This window comes from Limulus polyphemus, unplaced genomic scaffold (assembly GCF_000517525.1).
Source record: "Limulus polyphemus unplaced genomic scaffold, Limulus_polyphemus-2.1.2 Scaffold41, whole genome shotgun sequence".
Classification (NCBI taxonomy): Eukaryota; Metazoa; Arthropoda; class Merostomata; order Xiphosura; family Limulidae; genus Limulus; species Limulus polyphemus.
The window spans coordinates 1,176,919-1,189,256 of record NW_013665651.1 but is presented as its reverse complement, the minus strand read 5'-3'; the positions used below and the strand labels follow the sequence as shown (position 1 = coordinate 1,189,256).

The window sequence follows — 12,338 nt, the reverse complement described above, 5'->3', positions numbered from 1 at the left end:
CTCTTGTTTTACTTATTTTAACTGTTTCTCTGACTCACCGACTATGATTCTAGAGATTGTTTCATCTCGCTATCACTTTTTGTTATAGGATATTTCACTCTTGTTTTACTTATTTTAGCTGTTTCTCTGACTCACCGACTATGATTCTAGAGACTGTTTCATCTCGCTATCACTCCCTTTTCAAGATGTATAGTCTACGTTTTACAGTGGCTTTTCTCACTGTTCTAGTACAATCTGTACGGAATGAAGAGCCCTAACCTCTTCTTCAAAGTCTAACAACTGCTTTGAGAAGAGTGCTCATATGCATATGCTTACACATGAACAAAGACACTGATTTAAACAATACTTCGTTAAAGTATTCTTCTTCGAGAATATTTAAATTGAGCTTCTCCATAATACTTGTTATTCGTCAATTTGTTTATTGTAATAGATTTTCATAAATACTGGGGCTATGCCTTGAAATATTCCTAATTATGTGCCAGGTGCACGCAATGTTGACCAATATATCTCACTGTTTATGTAGTAATTGAATATCATGATTATTAGTGGTGAGAATATTTTATTACAGTGTCTTGGAGGAGAGTAAATGAAAGTTCTACAAGCAGCTTGTCACCAGAGAGCAACATAGGATTAAGTGAGAGTTACTGAGAAGGTAGCGCTGGAATGAAGATTATAAGTATATATTGATCTTATCAGGCGTTAATGGATAACCTGTGAAAATGTTAATCACTGTACATTTAGTGAATTACTGTTTTACTACTTGAACATAAACTTTAGCTCAAAAATCTAAAATTAAAAGCTTCTTCATAAACAACATTTGCAGTTTGCTTTCCATCTACCAACAAATAAAGATTTAGAGGTGATCCCACCCTTGAACACCCTACATCTTAGTGACCATGAGAAAAGCATGGTTGTTTGAGAAACAATCCAGCAACTTTAATACTTTGACCTTGAATCTCTTTAGAATATTCAACATTGTCTAAAGCGTCAACCTTCCAAGATTGTTTGAGATTAACTCACTACGCTGGGAGTAATTAACCAACAGGCTTTGCAAAATAGAAATAGGGTTAAGTTCAATTTAGGACATTCCCCGTAGTTCATAGTGTTTACATACAAATTTTGGTTGAGATTGGCCCAATAGGCTCGGAGGAGTTAGGTGCAAACAGACATAGATTTCATCTTTATATATATATAGATAATGAAATGTACATCAAAGAACAAACGTGTCCTATTAAAGATAACTCATCGCGACTAGCTCTTCATGAGCAATGAATGAAATGATCAGAATTTTTCAAACTATCAATCACTAGATTATAGAAACCTTGTCTTTTATGTAACCCTTCATATCGCACAAGAGATACTTTCTCAATGAATACACTCAGGAGAATAGAAACAAATGAAAACTCTGAAAACAAAAGACTTCCAGAGATCAGAACACTGAATAAGAATCTTCTGGAAATGACAATGTCCTAAAATTGATAATAATCCAGCAGCCGGTGCTGGAAAACTTTCAGAGACGAGGTCCCGAAGACGATGTTTTTGGAAATGATGATATTTTGAAAATCACGATAAACTTCAATGATTGATGGTGGTTAGGGCGCTCGACTCGCAATCTAAGGGTCGCGGGTTCGAATCCCCGTCCCACCCAACATGCTCGCCCTTTCAGCTGTGGGGGCGTTATAATGTTACAATCAATCCCACTATTCGTTGGTAAAAGAGTAGCCCAAGAGTTGGCGGTGGGTGTTGATGACTAGCTGCCTTCCCTCTAGTCTTACACTGCTAAATTAGGGACGGCTAGCGCAGATAGCCCTCATGTAGCTTTGCGCGAAATTCAAACAAACAAACAAACAATCAATGATTGATTGCTTCACTGTGTACCATGGAAAACAGAAATGGCATATTCTAACTGATTTTGTGCGTGGATAGTAATTGTAGAAATTATTTAAGGCACAACATTCTCGGAAGGAACAAATATTATGTAGGCACATGCAATGTCTTTATTTTGTGAATATTCTCCTATGACAAGTTTTGACATGTGTGTTGATTATTCTTTCTAAATAAATATACATCACACAAGTTTCATAATTATGTATACTTTTGTATTTAATACTTAAGACTGACGAAAGCAATAGGTTGATGGAAAGGTTTGTTTGTTTGTATTTATGCACAAAGCTACACAATGGGCTATCTGTGTCTGCCCACCACGGGTATCGAAACTCGGTTTCTAGCGTTGTAAGTCCGCAGACATACCGTTGTGCCACTGGAGGAATGATGGAAAGGAATATCTGTTGTAGTTCTTCCAAGTATACCTTTACAAATAACTGCATGTTTGGACGTATAAGTAAGATCTAAATGGGTAAGGAATTAAAAGCTCCTTATTGCAAATTTAGTGACTGGCTGTTCAGCTTGTCAGTCCATAGTTCATCAAATTTGTTTATTAGATGTGGAAACTATTATCGTGTAACTAAGTTAAACTACAATAACCTTTTTTTGTATATCATCGAGTGTTACTTATCAACAAGCCTGTGAGTTATCTCTCAATTCCCCACCTTCTTCACACCCAATGAAAGCCGATAGATAACAGAAATGTACACATAAGGAAGCCAACCTCTTGAGAAAATCTAATCGGAATTCACAATCTAACACAGGGAAAAGTGGCAAATACTTACATAAAAAAAGTAGTACTGATAACAATAACATCAAGCTGGGCTTTGTGTAAAGTTATACTGGTAAAGATTAATATGAATTCTTCTCTTTTTTTTTCTTGTTTTTTTTTTGAAGGTTGTAAATCTCAGGCGTAGAGTTTAAACAACGAATATAATACAAATATTGGCTAACAGCTTGTTTTAGTGTTTACCTTGGTAGGAACCTTTTAACGTCTACATGGTGTGCTTGTTCTATCTGCACAACAATTCTCCCATTTGAAGTCAGAGGAGTAAAAAAAAAAAAAAACTAATGTTACCAACTTTTAAGTACGAAAATTAAACACTTGTCTGGTCGTAAAATTTCATCTTCAAATCGCACAGAATTTACAGACACATCCATAAAAGGCTCAAATTTCAACTCTTGATACTCATACCAAAATAGTTTTGCATGGATTAGACGGAAACATATATATATATATATACATATTACGTGTACATTAATATAAAGATAACATATCTTAACACCGTATTTTATGCTACCAAGTTTCAAGTATTTAAGGACAACATGAACAATACTATCGTATCTTCTCAAACAGACTTCTAGAGTGTTTAGATCTAAGGTTTGTTTGTTTGGAGTTAAACAAGAAACTACACGAACGGCTATCTGTGCTCTGCCCACCACGGGTATCGAAACCCGTATTCTAGCGTTGTAAGTCCGCAGACATACCGTTGTTCCACTGGGGGGCTCAAAAAGTAGAAGAAACGTATAAAGAACAACAACAAGTGTCGTATGGAAATTGAAAACAAGCACATCTATGTTATAGGATTGTATAACTAAAGAACAACGACAAGTGTCATGTGAAAATTGAAAATCAAGCGCATCTATGTTATAGGATTGTATAGCTAAAGAACAACAACAAGTGTCATGTAAAAATTGAAATCAAGCACATCTATGTTGTAGGATTGTATAACAACTTATTTTCACCTGATAATCTGGTTATAATAGCAAACAAGAGGGATCCTCAGTAGCCGCGGCACTTGAAATTCTTTTAGGCAGGATTAAAGAATTAATCTATGACACCTTTTTTTTTTTCCTTTTTATTAGTTATATTTTTGTGCGCCAGCAATACCAAGCGTGGGGCGTGCGTATACCCGATTCGATTATATTACTCATCAGGATTTCTACCAGCCTACCCTCTTATTGAAATTCTTTTAGGCAGGATTAGAGTAAACTAATCTATGAGACTTTGGGCATGATGAAATACATCAATCGAAAGGGTTGACTACCTGAGTCCAAAAATTTAATTAGATCTCAAATCGATCAAGAGATGATGGAGCTATGAACTAAAAGTTTGAACTGAAACAACAAAAACAAAACAACCCAGAGCCATTCTATGAGCCGCTGTGGCGCGGCTAAAAATGGTTTTAGAAAAAAAAGTGGACAGTGGACAAATAGTAGTTAATTCTATTGTTGTTGTTTTTTTTCTGGAATTTCATAAAAAAAAAACAATAACATATTATCTCGCGCTTGTAAAGCGCATAGTTCGTAACGTATTTTAGCGGAGGATGTAATCAAGTTATTTTTCACACGGTAAAACAAATTTGTTAGTTAATTAGATGCCTACTGTAGGCCCGGACCCACAGCAGGAGGTCATTTTACCGTTTTAGTACGTGTACATGAACTGCGGTGGATACTGCACTGTAAATACATTCTGCCACACAAGCTATGGCATAAAGATTTCGTGAGTCAAGACGAGAGGGTTCTCAGACCAAGCAGCTGTCGAAAACTTCCTATCTCAAGGTTACACCGGGACGTAAAAAAACGAAACGTATAATCAGTTTAACTACAAGATATAAGGCCCGTTATTACTAATGTTTAACAGTTGCAGTATATATATATATATATATATTCATACAACCGATATTCTGGTTTTACTTATACGTCTATGAGATTGGAAGTTATCAGCAGTTTGAGTCAAAAGTTTGTTTAAGGTTCGCCAAATTACTGACGTTGGTAAATTCGAAAACTGTACAAGTTTCGAGTTTTTACCTTCGAATAGTATGATTTTATGAATTTAAAAGTAAACTAAAACGTCCAACTTATGTAGCTCTGGCTGGAGCATGGAAGGCCTAAACGAAAGAAATAACAACGACTTTATAGCTCTAGAGTTTGTTTGTAATTAAGTACAAAGCTACACAATGGGCTATCTGTGCTCTGCCCACCACGGATATCGAAACCCGGTTTCTAGCGTTGTAAGTCCGCAGACATACTGCTGTGCCACTGGGGGGGGGGGGGCTAACTCTAGGGAGCAACTGTTTTTATTTCCTGTATTTCATTTACAGCTTCTTCAGGGTTGTTCACATCCTCCAAACACTACAGGTGCTAGATTAGTTCGGCCCTTGTGTTATCTGTTGTGCTTTGAACAAGATGTAAAGCGAAACATAGAGTAATAAGTACCAAATACTCCCTGGAGTTTTAAAGTAATACATCGTTCTTTCAACTAAACTAAATATTCTTCAAAAATTAAAATATCCCCTTTCTCATGTATTAAAAAAAACAAGAGGGAATTCTCAGTAGCCGCGGCACTTGAAATTCCTTTAGGCAAGATTAGAGCAAATTAACCTATGAGACCTTTTTTTGTTTGTTTTTATTAGCTATATTTTTGTGCGCCAGCAATACCAAGCGTGGGGCGCGGGTATACCCGATTCGATTTTATTACTCATTAGGCTCTCTACTAGCCTACCCTCAAATTGAAATTATTCTATGCAGGATTAAAGTAAATTAATCTATGAGACCTTGGGCGTGGTCAAATACATTAGTGGAAAGGGTTTTGACCTCCCGAGTCCAAAACTGTAATTATATCTTAAATGGTCAAGAGATGACGGAGCTATGGACTAAAAGTTTGTACTTCAAGAAAAACAAACAAAGAGCCATTCTATGAGGCGCTATGCCGCGGTTAAAAAACTTTACAATTCTTTATTTCTTTTTTTAGTGTACTTGCAGTAAAACTAGGTAGAGAGCATCAGTTAGTTGCTCTTCAAAGTTTAGAAGTGAAGAACTCAACCATAGAAATTAAGAGCATTAGATATCCTCACTCGACCACAGTAAATTCTACAATATCCTGAGATAATAACTATAAAATTACATCAGTTAGTTGCTCTTCAAAGTTTAGAAGTGAAGAACTCAACCATAGAAATTAAGAGCATTAGATATCCTCACTCGACCACAGTAAATTCTACAATATCCTGAGATAATAACTATAAAATTACAACATATCATTCTTATTATCTTGAGTGGAATTTCTTGCATTAAAGGTTCAATAAAATGAGCAATGAAAAAAAAATGTTATGATAACAATCATCAATGTTAATTATCATTTCTCTCCATCAGGCATTTTAAACAGTAATTTGAGGATGAGAATCAAGCTTGTATAGATTCAGAAACCAGTTAAACGTCAAACTAGAATGGTATCTACTCACGCCTTGCCCAGAGTCTTTATGTAAATAGCCATGTGGATAAAACAGTTAACCCTCGAATATATTCAATTACATACGTAAAAAATAACAACACAAAAACAAGATCGTGACCAACATTTCCAGTAGCATAGAAAGTAAGATCATATACGTGTCGTCGCCTCAGACTGTATCAAAGGATGATGGATTACATGAGCTGGGACGAGGAGATAATTACCTCCAAAAGACAAACCATTAGCTGTATAACCATAGTTATACAAAATGACAGGTAACTTTTGGGTTAGTCCCTAAACTTTGCTATATAATTGAATTAGGGATTTATCGTGTAACATCACAAGATGAAAATAAAAAGTTATGATAGCATATGGTGTGTAATTACAGCAGGGAAAAACACAGCACGTGCTGCATAAGTAAGTGGATGAAATGTATACAAATAAATATACAAATAAACAAATTAATATATATATTAATTAAGTGAAAGTTAAGTATAAAGACGTCTTGTTTACTTAAACATTTAACGTTAAGTTATATAATACAGACACGATTTTTTTTTTCTACCAGAAAGGTAAACCTATATATATATAAGTAGAAAAATGCGAAGATGATAAAATATAAAATAAATTAGACTTTTAGAGACAAAAATCACATTTAAAAACTATGGTAAAAATGTATTAACTTGGCGACGTTTCGAGCAAACGCCCTTTTTTTTCAAGCCAGAAACGCCCCCCAGTGACACAGCGGCATGTCTGCGGACGTACAACGCTAGAAACCGGGTTTCGATACCCGTGGTGGGCAGAGCACAAATAGCCCTTTGTGCTTAATAACAAACAACATTCAAGCCAGAAACAAGCCGCAAGGTGATTTTTTTTTTATCTAAAATTCTAATTTATATATGAATATATGCACATCTATGACAATATATATAAGCATGCTAACGAATAATCTAACATAATTATATTTGTGGATCTATTTCTTAGGCTTCAAGCGTCATAATTACAAATACCTGAAATATAAAATAAACATACTTATCATTATCATGAAAATTCATTATATGCTGAAATACACTCTCACGTTACGAGATTATGAAAAATTTTCACGTCAGGACTCAAGCTTTTTTCTCTAGTTTTGGACAAAGAAACGTCCATTCATGCATATATTTCATGTAATTACAGTATAGATACAAAAAGTTTTGTTTATGAATTATTTACAAATAATCATAAAGTCTTCTCTCTAAACGTGGACTACACGAATATGATGCTGACTCATACTTGATGGTCAAAAATTAACGGTTGACTTATGCATGCCCCAAATTATATTTTTAGTAATAATATGAAAGATAGGGGCCAACATTATCTAATTTACTCGTAATTAGCTAATTATCACATAATGACTTTAGTATATAATCATTTAAGCCTCAAAGCATACAACTATTGCGAGATTTCAAGGATAATTCAGAATGCAAAGTTTAATGACATTAGGTTTAATCGTTCTTGGGTAACAGTAATAAACAGAGAGATAGCTCTAAATGTCAAGTTTCGTTTCTACTCAGGCCATCTAGACACCACTGGAGAAGGAAGTAAATTCGCTAGGCTCTTTAACATGTACTTTACAGTTTGAAAATAGATGTATTGTATCCAGAACGACTCAAGTTAGCAAGTTCGAATAATGATGGACATAAAGATAATACTCCAGATATCTTTATATAACATCTACTTAATACAACACAGGTTAATAACGTTATTTGAAAAGATATCAAAACGGTATAAGAAAAAGTATTTGTTAAGAAAACATCCAAACTATCACTAAAACACAAGAAACAAAAATAAGTCTTTTGCGGGAAGAAAAATCAATTATCGTCGTGATCTCATTAATTGACGTAACATACATAAATACATACATAATTACGAGATTTACTGAATGATAGGTGCGCGTAATTTAACTATCACGTCTGTCGTTGTTCACGGTGACAGCCAAAATTACATTTTTGATCATGTATTCGGTTTACGATCACTTCAATAAAATCAACCATCTAATGTAAAGGTTAATGAGAAAGAACAAGTGTGATGTTTTAACGATGTTTATTACATCTATTCACCAACGCAAAATTGACTTTAAATCTCTTTCAACCAAAATTAGAAGCAATGCCCTCTTTTAGATTTGAAATAATATAATAAAATATTATGAATATCAGAACTGTTTATTTCCAATTATATTGTATTATTTTCATACATGTATGCTTACGTGTGTTTACTTTCAGATTGTAACAGGAACTTACCCTCCTGTAAGCTACTGATTAATATTGAAATAAATCACTATGAAAAACATCAACAATAAAAAACAAGTCTTCTAGTTAATGATTATTAATGGGTGATTGTTAACACTACATCAATTTGTTTCTGATCGTTGAATTGAATGCGTTGCACCCGTAAATGTTCTCATATATTCATTAAAATCGGGCGGTGTAAACACGTACTGTATTAAGTAAGTTTGGTCAGAGATATTCTGAACGTTCGTGAATCTAACCAAGTCAACAGTTTGCAAAATAATAAGTTCAAAAATAAAAGTATTTATTAAAAGTTGTGTTTTGCTTCCGTCTCCCAGATGGAGCTCTACAAATTCCATACCGCGCGAGTCATCGCGGTTTGTCTGCATGGTTGACTGTCTCGGTCGCTCAACGTGGTAGACGATATTACTGTATTTCTAAATGCACATGCTAAACGGCAAGTTTGAGAACACATTTCTCTTGCGTTAAGGCGTCCTTCTGGCACGCGCACGAACATGAAATGAAATTATTTGCTTTAATCTATTTTGAAAAAACAACAACAAAAACAATAATAATATGTGTAAGTAGTGAATAAGATCGTCAGAATAGTTTTAACTAAATACGATTTTTCGCTAGGAGACAAGTTAGTAAATTATATGTATATATTCTACGGACTGTTTACCACTTCCGCTTTATTTAAACGTCAATATTCTGATACCTAGCGAAGGTTGATATATGGCTTTTTTTCACCTTACCATTTGCTCACTATTGTGATTCATACATAAACAAATCAAAGAAAAGCTATTTTAATATAGATTGGTGAGCCGTGTATTCAACGCCGTAAACCGCAGTGTTAGTGCTACCGACTTCTACAGCAGTTTAGTAGAGAAAAATCGAACCTACCTGAAACAACCCTCTTCCTGGGTTGCGGGTTCTCTTGTTTTCTCCGCGACATCTCATCGGACTTTTGACGTCAACAAAGACGTGCAAAATCTACATGGACACCAAGAACAACAAATATGGCGGACACTACTGCATGCTGGGTAGTCTATCCCGGCTCTGGTGTTGGCTCTGTCACTTGAGTCACTGATAGGCTGACCTCATTTGCATATTAAAAAGTAGCCGTCGGAATGTGGCGCTAAAAAATAGTTTATGGCGTCTCTGACCAAACTATAGGGAGCGACTCTCTAAGAGGTAGAGACATGTGCACACGGCCGATGAAAGTCGGTAATTGATCACGCGAGGACAGGGGTGCTAGGTGCACGCACTGGTCACTAGGACTTCCTTCTCTCGTTTGGGCGCTCGACTCGTGCTTATACCATGACTTTCTTTCGATTTTCAAAATTTCGACTCTGTACAACTCTTTCCGGGTGAGTCTTTTTACATCTGCGGTTTATTTTAACCTCTAAGAACGTAAAAGATCTGTGAGCGTGTTTGTCTTTATGTTGCTCTCAAAATGTATCAATTTCTGTTAACATATTATTAGAAGTTAAAACAGGAAATTTTAAAAGTGTTCAATTAAAATCTATGAATTAAAAGTTTAAAATTCTCTTTCGAACTTCTGGCAAGGACATCCCATGCTCAGCTATGTGGAGCCTATGGTACAGGGGCCAAACGAAGTGGTTTTTCGAACATGATAATAGTTTCAATCCACGCAAACGAAATCACAAAACAATTCTGATGGTAACAAATGAACTTTAGAATAGGAGTTTCACCCTTCAGTCTTTAGAGTTAGTTTTCTCGATCTTCATGAATAAATTTCACAGCGCGAGAGCTGATCAAAGACGGGCAAGTACACCGGATCCAGTGATGATTGTGGTAGAGTAAGAACCAGAGGCCAAAGTCGCACAGCAGAAACAACTTGCTAACTAAGCCCCTGAATGCTTCTGCTTTCGTGTACAGAGAAAAACCTTCGCCTCGTGGCACAGCGGTCGCCGAGTTACTCTTGCGTCGTAGAACGAGAAATTTCTTGAGCTGTGGTAATTCGTGATGCGTGGATTCGTCAACAGAGTCGTGTGGTGCGACAATCGTCCAAACAGAGCGTTTTGCAACACAGCTTTTTGCCGCGCCTGCCCGATCGCGTCATGGCCGCAGAGGAGTGGTCACGGATGCCACGTCGACCAGAGGTCAGCCCACTGCAAGTTGATTGGCAGGCCAGCAGGACGTTAGGCGTGCTACCAGACGCTCTCTCGGTCGTGTCCTGTGTTCTTACTTATGAACATGATATTTTACAGAATGCAAAAGCACCGAGCACAATGTTTGGAAGATGCTAAATATTCGGACAAGCTAATAACATGTTCTAGTATTCGCACTCTCGCTGAGTGCAAACAGAATTACAGCTTAGAACGTACGTTATATTGCTGTTATTCCTTTCATTGATTTCAACCTTGTTATAGTGCCCAAAGCTTTAGATATATTTCTTGCAAAATTATGGTTTTAACGCATACAGCTTTTAATTTTCAGTTTTTTCTTCGTGGTTAGTTAATAATGAATTGACGTGGAAATTGAAAACTCCAGTATTTGTATCAGGAAGGATGTAGAAGTACTCGGTTAAGATATTTTATTGAAAAAGAGATTATACCCCAATGCATTAGGACCAAATGGTGATGTTTTGTAAATAAAAATATGTTTTATGTCTGTATTTTTTTTTTGTGTTTCACATTTGTGTATATCATTACAAACTTGTCGGTCTGCACAAATATGGGTATACTAGAGGTTCATTGGTTGAAAGCTTTTGACGTCAAAGTATCTGTAACATTTAACTTCCAATAGGATTTCACTGAAGGGTGTTTGTGCTTTCTCCGGCAGTTACGATAAATGAAATAGTAATAGATCAGCATCTAATACAGGGTAAACGTTGCCCCCTATTGGCAAATAAAGGACTTTTAGCAAGCAAAGTCCTTGCTTAGATTCAGTGGCAAAGTTCACATTCGACTGTCTAATAATAATAAAAATAAATAAATAAAAATAACTACAGACAGAAAACTGTTTTTTTTGTGACATAAATTTAAATGTGTAAAAAGCTAAGTTCTTTTTATAAGAATACGTAACAATTTAGGTTATTCAGAAATTCCCCCCTCTTTTATGCCCTAAAATAAGTAGTGTTGTCCGTTAACGAGTGAACGATTGGTTAATAATACAAAATAAATGTAACAGTGTGTTATTTCTCAACAATCTTAATATCCTGATAAAGACAGCCAATAAAAAAAAAAGTTTTGTTTATATCATTCATCACCAATAATAAACACTTGTTGAAATAATTTGACAATAAAGTTTGAAAACAAAACGACCTTCATTTTGCAGATATTAATAAATAAAAACTTTTTATTCCAGCTAACGTTTCCTCAGGGCTAATAGTATAATAACTATCGAAACTCCAAAAATAAAATATTATTACACAGCATTCAACAGCTTTCCTTGTACGGCCCGGCATGGCCAGGTGGTTAGGGCGCTTGACTCGCAATCTGCGGGTCGCGGGTTCGAATCCCCTTTACACCAAACTTTCAGCCGTGGGGGCGTTATAATGTGACGGTCAATTCGTTGGTAAAAGAGTAGCCCAAGAGTTGTCGGTGGGTGGTGATGACTAGCTGGAGCCGTCCCTAATTTAGCAGTGTAAGACTAGAGGGAAGGAGCGCAGATAGCCCTCATGTAGCTTTGCGCGAAATTCAAAACAAACAAACAATATATATATATATATAGTCAACGCATTTGGTGTGCGTTGTCATTATTGGAGAACGTATTATTCAGTTAGCTTGATTTGTGTTGAAAATAATTTGTTTCTTTCGGCAAGCGTAGTAGTCAACATTTTTTATTTATATTTTTTACAAAGAACTTCGCTCGCTGAGAGCAAAGGTTTTTAAAATATAAAATATGCGTAAATTATTTGCTTTACCCTTCCAAGTTGCTTGCTTAATGACTGTATTTTGACTTTTTTCTTAGATATATGGTGTTACGAG

The 12,338-nt window shown here is 35.6% G+C and overlaps 1 protein-coding gene across 2 annotated transcripts in view; it reads right to left on the bottom strand.

The window, feature by feature from the left end:
- Positions 1-11,497, bottom strand: part of LOC106461866 (B-cell lymphoma/leukemia 11A-like) — a 111,623-nt gene extending 100,126 nt beyond the window's left edge. The window contains exon 1 of one of the 2 annotated variants that reach the window (XM_022389093.1): positions 9,286-11,497. In XM_022389093.1, the coding sequence (XP_022244801.1) occupies positions 9,286-9,337 (52 nt within the window). In that variant the 5' untranslated portion in view covers positions 9,338-11,497. The remainder of the gene's footprint in view (positions 1-9,285) is intronic. The other variant, XM_013921733.2, reaches the window with a different exon arrangement.
- Positions 11,498-12,338: the final 841 nt, after the last annotated feature.